Below are 16,808 nucleotides of genomic sequence, written 5' to 3' on the forward strand. Positions count from 1 at the left end.
ATGAACGAGAGCTCATATGTGTAGCCACGTGCACTTTATCAATTGATCAAATTATTACATTAGCTTTACTCTCTGCCCGAAAATTAATACCTACGAAAGCATGCGAGGCCTACAATGCAAATTAAGGCCGCGGTATTGCGTAGCTCTCTCCCCGATTTCACAACAGTTCCCCGGCTGCGCTGTCAACGGGTCCAGCGGTCGGGCCACATGATCGCAAGGCGCGTTAAGCGCGAGAGAAACCGAAACCTAAGCCTGCGGTGGCTTAAAGTGGAGATTCTAGGAAATAAAAGCAGATATCCCCGACCAATTTAAAACGATCTCTTTGCCCACGTTGTATTTTCCCTCAAGTTACCTCTTCTCAATGGGATTTATTCCCGCCCTCTGGCCGCCTTCCTGCTCTCCGGATTGAAATCACTTATGCCTGTTCTTGGACCTTGAAGGTTTAACGTTGAAGTTTGTGGCTCACTGCCTCTCAGCACTCTCCACCCAGCGCTCCGCCTTCTGCTCACCGATTCAGAAGGAAGCAATACCTCCTACATCCCATGTTGAATTTAGTCCACCTCTCTCTCCCTCCAACGCTGAGATCACTGCCCAGTCTAACCACAGTTTTTCAATACCATTCTTTAAATTTATCCCCAGCCAAGGCTAAGCAACTCCTATTTCTGGCAGCTTGGCTGCAAATTATATATTCACTGAAACAGCACATTTAATATAAATTTATTTGGATGTCACCCTGTTAAGCTCTTGCTCAATGACATCAAGGCCAAGGAGATTTGAGGGGAGGGAAGCCAGAGGTCCATGAGCCAGCTCTCATCGGTCAATGAGAGGTGGAGAAGGTTAGCAGCTTTAAATTCATGGGTGTTGGGCCCAGCACGTAAATGAAATCGCGATGAAAGTATGGCAGTGCCCCTACTTCCTTTGGAGTTTGCAGAGATTTGGCATGACATCTAAAACTTTGGCAAACTTCTATAGGTGAGTAGTGGAGAATATACTGACTGGTTGCATCATGGGCTGGTCTGGAAACACCAATACCTTTGAAGAAAAATCCTACAAAATGTAGTAGATATATTGCAGTCCATCACGGGTAAAGTCCTCCCAACCATTGAGCACATCCAAGTGAAACTCTGTCGTAGGCAGGTGCATCCATCATCAGAGATCTCCACCACCCAGGCTATGCTCTCTTCTCGCTGCTGCCATCAGGTAGAAGGTACAGGAGCCTCAGCACTCACACACCAGGTTCCAGAGTAGTTACTGCCCCTCAGCCATCAGGCTCTTGAACAAAAGGAGATAACTACACTCAAGAGAAAATCTGCAGATGCAGGAAATTCGAGTAACATGCGCAAAATACTGGAGGAACTCAGCAGGCCGGGCAGTATCAGGGGAACTTCGGCCCAAAACGTTGACTGTACTTTTTTCCATAGATGCTGCCTGGCCTGCTGAGTTCCTTCAGCATTTTATGTGTGTTAACTAGACTCAACTTCACCTGTCTCATCTTTGAAATGTTCTCACAACCAAAGTCCTCACTTTCAAGGTCTCTTTATCTCATGTTATTGTTATTTACTATTTATTTATATTTTCATGTGCACAGTTTGTTGTCTTCTACACACTGATTGATCTTTCATTAATTCTGTTATAGTTACCATTTGATAGATTTACTGAGTATGCTCACAAGAAAATGAATCTCACTAAAGGGCGACATAAATGCACTTCGATAATTAATTTACTTTGAATGAATAATCTCTTCTCAGGCTCCAGCTAGGTACAGGTATGGATTTTAACTGACACTCCAATAACAGACTTTGCCATGTTCATCAGGCAGGAAGCCTGGTGAGGCTCATCCAGTGGTATATATACCCCCCACCGCCACCATCATCAATTGTAAACAAGGCGGGACAGCGGAAACCTGATTGGTTGAGGATTAACCAATCCGGAGGGACGGACGGCAGCCATCTATACCACTGGACGTGAATTTTTATCTTTCACCTCTTAATCTTTTCTTCAAAACTGCCATGCAGCCTTTTTGAAGCATTGTTTGCATTTTATAATAATAAATAACAAGCTGATGAAATAAAACAGGGCGTGTAGCATCTTTGGTGTGGGAGATGTGGTTGGTCTTTTGGCTTTATTTGTTCTTGTTGTGAATTAAATTCCTGAGTCGAGTCAAAATCCTAAACAGAAACTTAGACAAGTTCCTACTAAATCTACCCCTTCTCACTTTAAACCTATGCTCTCTAATTACTGATTCCTAAAAGTGAGAGCAAAAAAAAACTATGCACAATGTCCCCTTGTGATTGTAGACACCGCTATAAGAACACCCTTCGTTCTTCAATGAAAAAGCCCCGAGCTATTCAACCCTCACTTGGCGGTTACTTTATTAATCTTTGTGGGATTTGGTTTCTGCAGCAAGACTATAAAATGATTACAACCACACTTTACAAACTACTCTTTTTTTAATTTTTTTATGAGTTTTTACAATGCAAGAAAACAAAAGAAACAATTAAAAAAGAGGTTTATACAGTGCAAAACAAACATATTAAAGTACAATTCATAACAATTAAGCAAAGCACCCATAGTACAATCGTGTAAAGTTAGTTACCACCCCACCCTCCCACTACCCAACTCCAAGCCAACCTTACGATATATAAAAAAGTTAATCAGAACAATATCACCACAGAGCTGTATTTATAAAAAGGTATATTGCCTACTACCTAAAACTATAATACAAACTCATTTAATACCTGAGATCATGTCCTGCAAAGTGAAGAGTGCTATATAAATGTACTTCTTACTTATGCATATAAATGTAACAGCTTTGGTCCAAAAACAGGCAATTACAGGCTCTGATAAATACGCTCCGTAGAGATGAATGAAGGAATGATTTCACACTTCGAGGGCGTGCAGGATTGTCAGACATGCTGTCTTTGAGATGAAGTACCCGTGGATGTCTTTGGCTAAGTTTTTGCACCGATAAATGATCACGGAGAATGCAGTTATTGTACAGTATACAAGAATGCCAATGCAGCTTGTCAGTTCTGATGGGAGAGTTAGTTGTTCAGTTAGTTTTAACCGGGTCCCTGCAATGAGCCCCCAACGCCTGCAGATGGCGCAGTGGAGCACCTTGCCCCGGAGATCTGTCACCAACTCGCTCTGTGATGTAAAGGGTAGAGAAATCCCGCTCGCGCAATGTCCAACGGGAATTGTAGGCCAGTCTCATCACTCTAACCTGAGCCCCAAGGAACCTCATCTTGGAAGAACGACAACTCCCATAGTACCCGGCCTTCTGTACATGCGCAAGAAGAAACGGCGGAACTTACTAGATGCCGGTTTGAAAAGCGTTGACCGCCATTAAGTAAAAAAATAGGCGCGTGGAGCGGGCTGTCTTAAATTTGTTTAAAGTCGAAACGGTTTGTGGCAATTTTCGAACTTTTTTTTTTGCATGTTTAATTCATTACGTTTTTATTTGAGTGGGGTTGTTGATGAGGTCAATGTTCACTATGATCCGAGAGTAGCGCTCGGCGTTTTAATCGTCTTTTAATTTGCCAAAAGGTGTCGGGTTTTGTGGTAAACAGGTGGAGGGCTGAGTGGATTCGGGACGGAGATCGGTAGGTCTTTGGAAGCTGAGGTTGATGGAGGGGCGGGAATTGGTGTGTGGTTGTCGCCTTGCCTGTACTCAACGTGTCCCCAACGCCGAGATCATCCCCTGTATTGCAAAAAGGCTGTCGGTTTCGTTTCTCATCGGATAGGTGAGGCCTGGAACAGTCACCCAGTACCGCACTGGAGTTATATCTGTGCTCATGAGTTCGGAGTGAGGTTGAGCCCGGTTGCCTACCGATTGGGAGGCAGAAGTGCTGACATTTGGGCTGGACGGGAACCCTGAAGGTTTCGGACTGAGAGCCAGTCAAGTCTGCTGTCCTGTATCACTTGTGGCCTCCCAGGCAAGTGATGACACGATGCTGTTGCCAGAGGCCTAGGAGAAGTTAGTTTCCTTGGTTGCTGCATGTGAAACAGGCAGGTGTGTAACAAGACGATTGTTTACCTGCAGTTTTCACATCTGAGTCAAAGATAGAAGGGTAACAAGTTTTGTATTTGGAGCAGGAAACCCAAAATGTGTCTGAATTCAGCAGATCTTTAGATCGCTTAATTGCCCTTTAATATTTACAGAGGAAGGTATTAATTTAATATTTGTCTGAGAAATTGGGGCTCTGGTTATGAATTAGAGTGCTGATCTTTCAATTTTCATCTGAGTAGATAAAGCCGGCATGAATTTGTAAAGATGAGCCCTACCAGGTCTATTAAGGCAATATGTTAATGATATGTACAAAACTAGCACACTGTATTTAATGTTTTCTGAAAGGTAAAAGACTGCAGATGGCTAAGAATGTAAAGTTAGGACAAGTGGGTTCTCAACAGGGTAAGAGAACCACCAGCAAATTTTAAAGGGTTAGGTAATAGGAAGCTGTCAAATAGATGTGATAACAAACCATTTTGTGCTTCCAAATGGGGCTAATTTGTACTTGTCATGAATATAAGAGCAAAAGTACAAGTGAAAGCATTGATTCTGGTGCATGGGAAAAGTATGAAGAGGGATAAATGTTAAACTATAGAAAGGGAGTAAGAAATTTGCAGGACATATCGAGATAAATACTTGAAAGAAAAATCAGATCATAAGGAATTTGGATGCAGAAGATAGTGTAAATCTTAGAAAATTGTGATATAAATTATTAATCATATGCAGTAGACCCAAATAATATAATGAACCAAGGAAAATGCACATTAACTCTGGATAGCAGTCACAAATTTCTATTGTAGCTAAGTATGAGGCTATACTACTATATTGTAAAGGAAGTAATGTTGAGGCTTTATAAAGCACTGGTGATGCCTCACTTGGAGGATTGTGAGCAGCTTTGGGGCCCCCCCTATCTTAGGATGTGCTGACACTGCAGAGGGTTCAAAGGAGGCTTGACATATGATGAACATTTGATGGCTCTGGGCCTGTATTCACTATACTGTAATTCAGAAGAATGAGGGGTTACCTCATGAAACCCACTGAATGTTGAAGGGCCGTGATAGAGTGGATGCGGAGAAAATGTTTCCTAGGACCAGAGGATGCAGCCTCAGAATAGAAGGGCATCCTCTTAGAATGGAAATGAGGAAGAATTTCTTTAGCCAGAGAGTCTTTACAACAGGCAGCTGTTGAGGCCAGGTCTTTACGTACATTTAAGGCAGAGATTGATAAATTCTTGATTGGTCAGGGTATGAAGGGATATGGGGAGAAGGCAAGTGATTGGGGCCTAGAGGGAAAATGGATCAACCATGATGACATGCTGGAGCAGGCCTGATGGGCCAAATGGCCTAATTCTGCTCCTGTATCTTATGGTCGTAATCATGCACATGCTGTCATATATTATGTTCAAATTTTGCCTGTGTAAAGTGCCATCCTCTTGTTTCCAATTTCCTGGATTTTTTGAACAGTCTGAGAACTTTTCAGTTGTCCAAATATCAAATTCTGCCAGTTTAGTAACTCCTCCTGTAAATTGAGAAATTGACTTTACTCTAATGTTGACAGAAACCAGGAAGTTATCATTTCACCAACGCCTCTTCTTCCTCAAGAGGCTGAAGAAATTTGGCATGTTCCCCCGTGATCCTTAGCAACTTCTGTTGCTACACCATAGAAAGCATTCTTTCTATCTGGATGTATAACAGTACAGCAACTGCTCCGCGCATGAGAGCAAGAAACTGGTTGTGAACACAGCTCAGCACATGACAGAAACCAGCCTCCCCTCCGTGGGCTCAGTAAAGCAGCCAGCATGATCAAAACCCCACACACCCTGGACATTTGTTTTCTTCACTCTTCCATTGGACAGAAGGTGGGGAAAGCCAGTTTCAAGGACAGTTTCTGCCCAAATGTAATTTTGAAGCAGGTACCAGGAAAGTTGAAGGCAAAGCAGTGGATGTTGTCTACATAGACTTTCGCAAGGCATTTGACAAGGTCCCACATGGGAGGTTGGTAAAGAGTGTTCAATTGCTCAGCATTCAAGATGAGGTAGTAAGTTGGATTAGACATTGGCTTTGTGGGAGAAGCCAGAGAGTGGTAGCAGATGATTGCCTCTAGGTGGAGGCCTGTGAGCAGTGATCCTGGGTCCATTGCTGTTTGTCATCTATATCAATGACCTGGATAATGTGGATAACTAGTTCAGCAAGTTTGCAGATCATGGCTTGCAGTGGGAAGTGGACCAGCTGGAAAAATGGGCTGACAAATGACGGATGAAATTTAATGTCGACAAGTGTGAGATGTTGCACTTTGGAAGGACTAACCAGTGTAGTTCTTACACAGTGAGTGGTAGGGCACTGAGGAGTGTGGTAGAACAGGGATCTGGGGACACATCCATAATTCCTTGAAAGTGGTGTCACAGGTAGATGGGGTCGTAGAAAAAGCTTTTGGCACATTGGCCCTCATAAATCAAAGTATTAATTACAGGAGTTGGGATGTTATGTTGGATAAGACATTGGTGATGCCTAATCTGGTGTATTGTGTGCAGTTTGGTCACCTACCTACAGGAAAGTTGTAAATAAGGTTGAAAATGTACAGAGAAAATTTACAAAGATGTTGCCGGGTCTGGAGGACCTGAGTTATATGGAAAGATTGAATAGGTTAGGGCTTTTTTCCTTGGAATGGAGAAGATTGAGGGGAGATTTGATAGAGGTATACAAAATTATGAGGGGTATAGATTGGGTAAATGCAAGCAGGCTTTTTCCACTGAGGTTGAATGAGACTACACCTAGAAGTCATGGGTTAAGGGTGAAAGGTGAAAAGTTTAAGGGGAACATAATGGGAAACTTCTTCACTTAGAGGGTCATGAGAGTGTGGAACAAAATGCCAGCACAATTGGTGCATGTGAGCTCAATTTCAGCATTTGAGAGAAGTTTGGAGAGGTACGTGGATGGTAGGGGTATGGCAAACTATGGTCCTGGTGAAGGTTGATGGAAGTAGGCAGTTTAAATAGTTCAGCATGGACTAGATGGGCTGAAAGGCCTGTTTCTGTGCTGTGCTTTTCTGTGACAATCGAATGGTACATTAAGATGGACTCTTGACCTCACAATCTACCTCATTGTGATGTTGCACTTCATTGTTGACCTGAAGTGCACTTTCTCTGGTAGCTGTTACACTTGGTCTGCATTCTGTTGTTGTTTTACCTCAGTGATTTGATCTGTACAAACAGTATGAAAGTCAAGCTTTTCACTGTATCTTGGTATAATAATAAACAATTCCAAATTGGTTACATTCAGACCTCACTTAACGGTACCCCTCATAGCACTAATTTGTTACAACACAGTTATTCAATTCTTTATTGAAATTTTTTTTAAGTATTCTAAACAACACTTAAAACTTCTCGAGCAGCTACTATTATGGTAAACATTCAATCAGCCAATGAGAGTGTTTTACATACACTCTGAGCCACTCACAGCCAATCACGTAGTAGTTACGCTCTGCCTCCCCTGCATGTGTAAATGTTCTTGCTCCCTCGCCAGTTTGTTCTATTTTTTCCCCTCCTATGAAGTTTGGAAAACGGCTTGCAACTTCCAGTGAGTATAGTACATCTAAGATGTCTAGGAAAAACGTTAGCATGGATGTGAAACTGCAAGTGATACAGCGTTGGGAAGCTGGTGAGTGTCAAGGTTGATGTTTGTGCCTCTCTGAAATTGGCTGCATTGACGGACAAAACAACCATTGAAAAAACGCAGACAAGGTAAAAACTTCAACAACGACCTCAAGGTTATCATTAATGCAGGTGACTTGTTCAAGGAGCCATTTGCTTGAAAAAATAGGAAAATAGTTTAAATATATGGGTGGATGACCAAAACACAACAAAACATGCTAATCTGCTAATAATGTAAAAAGCAAGAAGCATCTTCAATCATATTCAGGAAGAACCTAAGTCGGTATCATTCACAGCCAGCAGAGGTTGGTTTGATAGATTTATACAGCGCAGTGACCTCCATAGCATACATATTTCTGGTGAAGTGGCTAGTGCAGACAGCAAGGCAGCCCAGGAAACACCAGAAAGAAACCTTGCCGCAAAATTCCTCAGCACTAGTATCACCACAATCACACAAACCATGGATCAGTTCATCGATAATGACCCTGACTGGGAACGAAGCAATAAGGCAAAAATAGGTGTTCTCAACATGATTCCCTGCTACCAAGACTGCTTCATGAAAGGAAACTTAAGAAAAGGCAGTCAAATTTCGATGCTTACTGGAAGAAGTCAAAGTTAAAGGAGAACCCACAGCCTAGTCCCTCCTCTAAGATGTAACCACCAGTTGTTTCCCTCCATTGCAGCTGCGATGTGTTGCTGCTCCACTGATGTACAGGTTAGGCCTATTTGCAGGTTTGTTACTCCACAAATTACTGTGTATACATAAAATAATATATCATGCATCGGGGGTTTGATTTTTAACAGACGCACGTGTCCATTTACGTAATATTGCAATGATCCCACATGGTGCTGATTTACATAGCGCTCCGCCTCTGAGGAGCACATCCTCAGCGTTAAGCAGGGTCTGAGTGTATTCCCGCTGTCTTTTGAAAAACTGTTGGTCTCTTTCGAATCGTAAAAGTTTTCAGGTGAATTGATAAAGTGATTATGGATCTGAAGGATGAATTCTGACAGTCTGATGATTCATTTGAAAGGTCTGAGTTTGTGATAACATTTAAAATCTGTGCCACCACTGCATCTGAAGTAGTAAATTCTGGGATATTTATTCATATGTTTTCTGGAAAGCCATAAGATTATAAAATACCAGAGCAGAATTAGGCCATTCAGTCCATCAAGTCTACTCCACATTTCATCTTGACTGTTTTTTATTATAACCTGATTCTCCTACCTTTTTACCATAATCCCCTAAACCCCTGACTAATCAAGAACCTTTCATTCTCTGCCTTGAATACATCTGGTGATTTAGCCTCCACAGCTGTCCATGGCAAAGAATCTCACAGATTCACCATTCTCTGACTGAAGTAATTCCTTACCAGCTCTGTGAATTGACACCAAAATATTTATCTGTTGAGCAAATTGGAATGGTTGGAGCAAGTTTTCGGATCGGTAGAATGAATGGAATTCAATGAAGTGAGGTGATCCCCTTTAAGCCAAAAAGGAACAGATTTGGAAAGAAGGTCCAAAGATACTTGAGGCTCCACATACATGGGCATACATATTGTCAGAAAGACACATCTACCTATTTTCAAAGAGCTTAAAGGGTACTTAGTAATAGGGAAGGGAGATTAGAATTTGAGGAAGTTGTACCAAGCTACCAGCATGGACATGGTGCCGAAATAGATGGCTCTGTCCTTCATGATTCTTTGTTCTGTTTATAATCCACCTTATTGTCTTTATTTAGAACGTTACTCATTATTTGTGGTTTTGCCAGCTTTGCATACTGTTAACCAAGCTCCCAGAAGCTTCCTGAAAATTGTTATACCCATTCAAAATTCCAGTTGTCTGTCCCCACACTTGCAATTCTTTTTTCTCCCTGAATCTCTCACGTTTTCACTGTCTCCAATATAAGTGATTTTTCATCCAGTTCTATTGTATGTTTTTAAAATAGTGACATTGACAAAATAATGTGATCAATATTGCACTTGCTGCTTGCTGGACTGTGAAAGCATAGTTCAACAAACCGTTTTATAGTCATCGTAAGTGTGCTACAGAAAGGAAGGTTTTTTTTAAAGCAAGCAGGTGTTGTATGCTGTAGACTTCTTGCAGATGTGAGCAAATGTTTTCATTTGTATAAAGATGGAAATACTCAACAGGTCAAGCAACTTCTTTGGAAACCTAAATGACAACTGTGGTGATGCCACCACTGACTGACTGTCAGAGAGGGGTATGAAAGCTTGTTACTTCGAAGTTCAAAGTAAATTTATGTCCCCATTTATAACCCTGAGATTCATTTTCTCGTGGGCCCACTCAGTAAATTCAAGAAACAATATAGTCAATGAATGACCACACCAAACAGGATGGGCAACTAACCAATGTGGAAAAGACAACAAGCTGCAAATACAAAAAAGAAAAATAATGAAAGTAATAATTATTGAAAACATGAGATGAAGAATCCTTAAAAGTGAGTCAAGGATTGGTTATGGGAACATTTCAGTGATGGGATGAGTGAAGTTATCCCCTGAGATTCAAGACCTTTCCTTGGAACAGATGTTAAATGTGGCTGAGTGTTGTTCCTCATTGACTATCAAGCATTTTTTTTACAATCACATTCTAATTCATAGGAAAAGGGAAAAAGTTGATGAGCGTTTTCATTCCCTTGATTTTCTTTACTCTGTAGGAATGTGATTAAATGTTATTTCTATCATAGTTGTTTGCCAATTGATGACTATTTACTGTTAAGATTACCATTTAGTCTGAGGCTAATTGTGTAAATAATTGTTGGAGACTGAATCTATATTTGTAAATGACTTTGAGGAAACTTTGTCTTATTATTCACATTTCTCGTCTGTTGCTGAATAAAATTAGTATAATATTGAAGATTGAGTTAACACACTTTTTATTTACTTACAAGATATAAATTGTCCACATCAAATACTCGTCTCTAATAGCCTTTGTGAATGTGATACTGGTAACAACTAAGTGACTAGCTTAGTTATTTCATATCCATATTGATCTACATTTGGAGTTGCCCATTTAAAGCCAGTAGATTCTTTTCCACAAAAAATGTAAATATGGTGTATTCCAGTTAGTTGGACCATCAGTTGATTAGTGCTGCCATTTAAAGAACAAAAACTAATTGAGGAAATGGCCAGGATTCCCTTGGGTTTTTTTGGGACACTGTGGTGCTTGATTAGGACGTGGAACTGTTGCCAAAGTTCCCACCTATGGTGTCAGTTCTGTGCACTTGCATGGCCATTGGACACTACACTGTGCTTTAAACAGGTTTTAAATAATGTCAGTGTCTATGTTTGTGTGCATAAGGCAGTGATTTTTGTCACTGATAGAAGTAAGTAGTAAGACAATTCAAAACTATTTTACTCTCTGAGATTTCAAGCATTCAGTCTTAGAGATGCCTAAAATGGCTGGGAGTGAAAATGAAACGAATTCACTGCAACAAGTTTAGAAATACAAGAATTTGAAGATCTTGATTGTCACAGTGAAAATGAAGATTTACAGGATGCAGTTGTCGAAATCAGACTCCAGTTTAATATCATTGGTTTATGTCATGAAATTTATTGTTTTGCCGCAGCAGTACATTGCAATACATAATTATAATGTGTGTATATATAAAAAGAGAAGATTAAAGTATTGTATGAAGGCAGTCCATTGTCAACACTAGGTGTCCTTTGATTTTATCCAATCAAAAAATATGCAACATAAACTGGATGAATTCCTCCGATGTTAACAATTAGGAGTTAATGCAATTTTATAATGTAGTAGCATATGTGGTGCTCTAATTTGTTCTGGATTTCATTTAAATGCATAATTTTTTACTCAGTTAAATGGTAGCTTGTCTTTTTTTATATACCTTTTTAATTATTTCCAAGAAACTTTGGCTAATTGAGGCATCAGCTTAAATGGGCCAAAATGTATTAGTCCTGATGTATCCCAATTCACAGGAATCCACTGTAATTGCTTCATGGTGAACCTTACTGATGCTTGTTGTTAAAAAGAAATCCAGATGTCTGACTTAGTTGAATTGAAATATAATATTGTTTTTTGGATAATTAGTTCAGGTTTCTGATTGTTTGTGCAATGATTTAATTTAGGCTACTGTCCTGTGAAAGATAAAGCAAATAATACTTAGAATTTAGATGTGTTTTTGTTATACTATTAACATTTAAAAGGGAGTGCTGATGGGGAGTATAACATACTGTGTCTCATGTTTTTACTCTCAGACCTCAATGGGCAAGCAATGCCACTGATCATCTGAATGTTGCAAATGAAAATCTGTGATACTCTGATGTAGAAAAATAGCTTTAGCTAATACATAGAAGCAAATCATGTGATTTTAAAATAGGTATGGAGGAGAGACTGCGAATTTCAGATATTTGGCTTTGCCTGCCTAAATGATTGGGTAGTGGTGAGGCAAGGAGGAATCTGATTTATTTGGATGTAGATTTAAGTGCAGATAGTAGAGATGAAAGGTTAGACTGCTGAGATCATGAATGATTTACATACAAAGGATGTATTGTGGAACAACAAAACAGACTCCAGAGGATGAGAATATCATTGAGTCTGTATGTCACAAAAGAATAGGTTTGGGTTTTAAGTTGTTGGAGTGGCAAAGGTGTGTGATGTTGCTGTGAAGCATAGATGTGATGTTTCAAAATTGTTTAATGTTATTTCCAGCACACAAGTGTAAAGAGAACAAATAACTGCTACTCCAGATCTGATGCAACACAAATGCACAATATTAAAAAAATACAATTAATACATAGGATTGGTTTATATACATGTTTTGTGTGTGTGTGTGTGTGTGTATATGCAGGTGCTGGTGTGGATGCTAAGTAGCCTTCTCCTTGATGGGGGCGGGATGAACATGGTGAGTAGGATCGTTCTTCCTTTTCCAGCACCTTTCTGTATCTATGCGCATGATGGCTCATGCCAGTGATGCATCAGGCAGTTTTGACTACCTGTTGTAGAGCCTTCCTGTCTGCCGCAGTACAGTTTGTCTTGTACGATGATGCAGCATGGTAGAGTGCTCTCTACTGCGCATCTACAGAAGATCGTGAGTGTCGATGTGCTTAGTCTAGCTCTCCTCAGAAGGTGGAGGTGTCAGTGAACTTTCTTGATTGTGTATGATGAATCCTGGGAGCATGAGAGGTTATGCGAGACGTACACTCCCAGAGTGAAACTGCTCGCAGAATGTGACTGTAAGCCATAGAAGCAGAGTTTGGCCATTCAGCTCATTGAATCTGCTCCGCCATTTGATCATGGCTGATTAATTTCCCCTCTCAATCCCATTCTCCTGTCTTCTCTGTAACTTTACTAATCAAGAACCTTATCTACCTCTGCTTTAAGTATACCCAATCAATTGGCTGTCTGTGGTAATGATTTCCACAGATCTGCCAAGTCTTCTGTCTAAATAAATTCTTCTTCCTTTCTATTCTAAAGGGATGTCCTTGTATTCTGAGGTTGTACCCTCTGGTCCTAGACTCACCCACTATTGGAAACGTCCTCGCTATATCCACTCTATCTAGGCCTTTCAATATTTGGTAGATTTCAGTGGGGTTTCCCCTCCCCCATTCTCTAAATGTCCCAGAGCTATCAAATGCTCCTCATACATTAGCACTTTGGCTCTCTAGGTCATTCTTTTTCAGCTGTGCATCCTTTCTTAGATACTGTATGGGGCCAAAATCTGCTCACAATACTTTGACCAATACCTTGTGTACAAGGTATTGGTCAAAGTAATGCTAGTCTTAGCATTACATCCATTTTTAAATATATTCTAGTCCTCTCAAAATGAATGCTAACATTACATTTGCCTTCCTGACTACTGACTCAGCCTTCAAATTAACTTTTAGGGAATCTTGCACTAGGACACCCAGGTTGAATTCACTCTCCATTAGGAAATAGCTTACGTCTTTATTCTTTCTACCAAAGTGCATGACTATACACTTCTCTTCAGTATATTCCATTTGCCACTTCTTTGCTCATTCTGCTAATCTGCTACGGACTATGTGCTTCCTCAACACTACCTGTCCTTCCACCTATCTTTTTATAGTCTACAAACTTGGCCACAAAACCATCAATTCTGTCATCTGGAACGTTAACATTCAAAGTGAAAAGTAATGGAGCTAACACTGACCTTGCAGAACACTAGAAAAGGCCCTCTTTATTCCTGCTCTTTGCTACATGAATATCTTCTATCTGTGCTAGTAACTTTCCTGTAATATCATTAGCTTTTGCATTGTGTATATGTGTGCAGCACCTTATCAAGAGCTTTCTGAAACCGCAAGTAAACAACATCCATTGACGCTCTTTGTCCATCCTTTCTGTTAAATCTTCAAAGGGTTTTAACTAATTAGTTAAACATTATTTTCTTTTAAGGAAACCATACTGATTTTGGCCTATTTTATCATGTGCCTTAGTACCCTGAAACCTCATCCTTAATAATGGACTCACAACGTCTTCCCAACCACTGGTCAGGATAATTGGCCTAAAATTTTCTATTATCCTGGAACCATTCCAGGATCTAGCCATTTTTGAAAGATTACTGCTAATGCCTCCACAATCTACCTCTTTCTACAGACACCTCTTTCAGAACTTAGAGGTGTAGTCCATCAGGTCCAGCTGACTTGTCTTCCTTCAGATCTTTCAGTTTCCCAAGCACCTTCTAATAATAGGGACTCCATTCACTTCTGACCCCTGACCTTCTTGAATTTCTGACATGGTTCTGGTATCTTCCACAGTGAAGATTAACGCGAAATACTTTGTTCCCCATTACTACCACTCCAGTATAATTTTCTAGTGTTTCAAAGCCCATTCTTGTTATATTTAACTCTTTATATGTAAGAATAAAAAAATTGGTATCCCCTTTCATATTGTTAGCAAGCAGACCTTTGTATTTCATTATTCTCTCCCTATTGTTTTTTTCTAGTTGATTCTGTTGGGTTTTAAAAGTTTCTCAGTCCCTCCACTACCTTCTGTCTAATACTATAGCGTATGCCCTCTTTTGCTTTTATGCTGTCTTTGACTCTTGTCAGTCACGATACTGTGGAAGCCCTTGCTCAGTTGAGTGGAATATAGTATTTAGAAGTGACCTGTTTCAGAGAGGAACAAGCTGTAGGGAGGGTATAGAATTTGACACAAGAAATGTAGTAGAGCTGGTTGAGTAATAGATCCAAAAGATATTGGTATGTACATAGCGGACTGTCACATGTGCAGTAAATAGAGGAAAAGACTAAGGTCTGGATGACATGTAAGGAAATGAAAATGATAGTGTGAAAAGAGAAACTGAAACCAGGAAGATTCATTTCATTAGGAGGGACCATAGTTTGATGTCCCGTTGCCAGCTTGTGCCTTATTGGTCAAAGCTGTAGTTTTAATTCTTGATTGCTACAAAATTCCTCCTGAAACTTTCAAATTCCACTTTGAAGAAAAAAATAGCACAGGTGAATCCACCCCCCCTCCCCCCCCATGTTGTGGCAGTTTAAGTAATGCAAATGAACTCTTAGAGAATTCACAAATTGCTAACAAAAAGTGTGGAATACAGAATAAAACTTTGCTTTTAAGGAATTTACGTAATGGGTGAGTTTAATTTTGTTGGTACATGCTCAGGTGACATGGCTTTGCTTCATAGAAAATTACAGTATGAACTATTATCTTGCAACACAACTACCTGTGATGAAGGGATTATCTGTAATTTCTGCATACAAAATCTCTTTATGTGGGTCAGAATCATCAAAGTGTTTGTGATCAGTTTTGCAAGCTCAAGGGTACTTTGACTTGCATGTGATTGTAGAAAAACTTGGTACGTCTTGTAGAAGCATTGAACTCTACTCTCCATCGTCCAGTATTACTGCAGTCTTGATTGAACCACTTCTTTATTGTGGATTGCATCATGCCTGAACACCATATACAGTTATCAAAGAGAAATTGACTAATGTTGCACTAACATGTGATGTTACATACTTAATGTCAGATTCTTCACCAACTTGTATGTTAAGGTTCTAACACTGGATATAGATTTTTTTTCTTTCCTCGTTCTGCAAATAAATACTCTACTACTGTACTCCATCCAAAGTGATTCCAGGATGTAGTAATTCCTTATGTAGTCTTGTTAGCAATTATTAACAATTCCTTATTATCTAGAGTTATCACCTGAATGATGTTCTTACTAAGCTAAATAAACAGCATTTACTGAGTTTTAGTGCCTTTTTCTTTTAATTTTTAACTCTACCTAAAATGGCTGTTTCTCAACAGGTGTAAAGAAATGGCTTCTGAAGATATTTCTCAGCTTGCGGAGACTCTTGCAAAGACTCAAGTGGGTGGAGTAGAGCTGAGTTTCAAAGGTCGTGCTCTAAAGCTTGACACCGCTGAAGCTGGTATGTGAATTAAAGAAACCTTTGGAAAATGAAGCTAAATATCAGAAGATGAGGATGTATTTGAATGCACATTGAGGGTTTTGCCTTGTGAGGCAAGATTGATCAGAACAGACCTATGCTGTCTGGAGATGAGAAGAAGGATTGCAGGTTTGAACGAGGGTAACATTCTGGTGTGTTTGGACAAGTTAGCTATTGAGGATGTTTCTCCTGAGAGGGAAATCTAAAATTATGGGTAATGAATCATCCAGTAAAGACTCACAGGAGGAGTTCCTTTCTTAAGAGATGTGAATCTTGTTCTCTATGCTGATGAACTACAAATAACAAGTCTTTTAGTATTAAAGGGAGAACCAAAGTTTTGAGTGAGAAAATGAAATTGAGGCCAAAGATAGTTTTAATTACAATTTTATCAAGTGAGAAGTGAACTTAAAGGGGCTTGAATGTATTTTTCTCATTCTTGTGTTAACTTGGTAGAGTTTTGGAGTGAAACCTTCATTGGCTGAATTGAGCGAGCTTGTTAGGACAGTCTGATAATGGTAGAGCAGAGAAAGCATCTTGCTGTTCTGTTCTCCAGAGGGATACCTTTGCAGAAGCATACATGGTGTGCAGTATTACAAATGGCTATGTACTAAAACATACTATGCTCTTGCGCACTCTGCTGTCTGATGGTGGAGTGTGTAAGCACTTACTGTACTGTAGTACAGCCATATAAATCAAGAAAGTCCGAGGTTCATCTTCCTTATTCAAGCTACACCTTAATTCA

At 39.9% G+C, this 16,808-nt stretch overlaps 2 protein-coding genes across 7 annotated transcripts in view; one reads left to right on the top strand and one right to left on the bottom strand.

The window, feature by feature from the left end:
- The window catches only part of zc3h7bb (zinc finger CCCH-type containing 7Bb), a 91,317-nt gene extending 90,813 nt beyond the window's left edge, over positions 1 to 504 (bottom strand). For 2 of the 3 annotated variants that reach the window (XR_009508532.1, XM_059953727.1), the window contains exon 1: positions 353 to 504. The gene's annotated coding sequence lies outside the window, so the exon portion shown is untranslated. The remainder of the gene's footprint in view (positions 1 to 352) is intronic. The other variant, XM_059953728.1, reaches the window with a different exon arrangement.
- A 2,768-nt stretch (positions 505 to 3,272) lies between these two features.
- The window catches only part of rangap1b (Ran GTPase activating protein 1b), a 45,161-nt gene continuing 31,625 nt past the window's right edge, over positions 3,273 to 16,808 (top strand). For 3 of the 4 annotated variants that reach the window (XM_059953729.1, XM_059953731.1, XM_059953732.1), the window contains exons 1-2: positions 3,506 to 3,602; positions 15,927 to 16,048. In XM_059953729.1, the coding sequence (XP_059809712.1) occupies positions 15,937 to 16,048 (112 nt within the window). In that variant the 5' untranslated portion in view covers positions 3,506 to 3,602; positions 15,927 to 15,936. Of the gene's footprint in view, positions 3,405 to 3,505; positions 3,603 to 15,926; positions 16,049 to 16,808 lie in introns of those variants that run through there. The other variant, XM_059953730.1, reaches the window with a different exon arrangement.

The sequence above is a fragment of the Hypanus sabinus genome, chromosome 29 (genome assembly GCF_030144855.1).
Source record: "Hypanus sabinus isolate sHypSab1 chromosome 29, sHypSab1.hap1, whole genome shotgun sequence".
In the NCBI taxonomy this organism is placed as follows: Eukaryota; Metazoa; Chordata; class Chondrichthyes; order Myliobatiformes; family Dasyatidae; genus Hypanus; species Hypanus sabinus.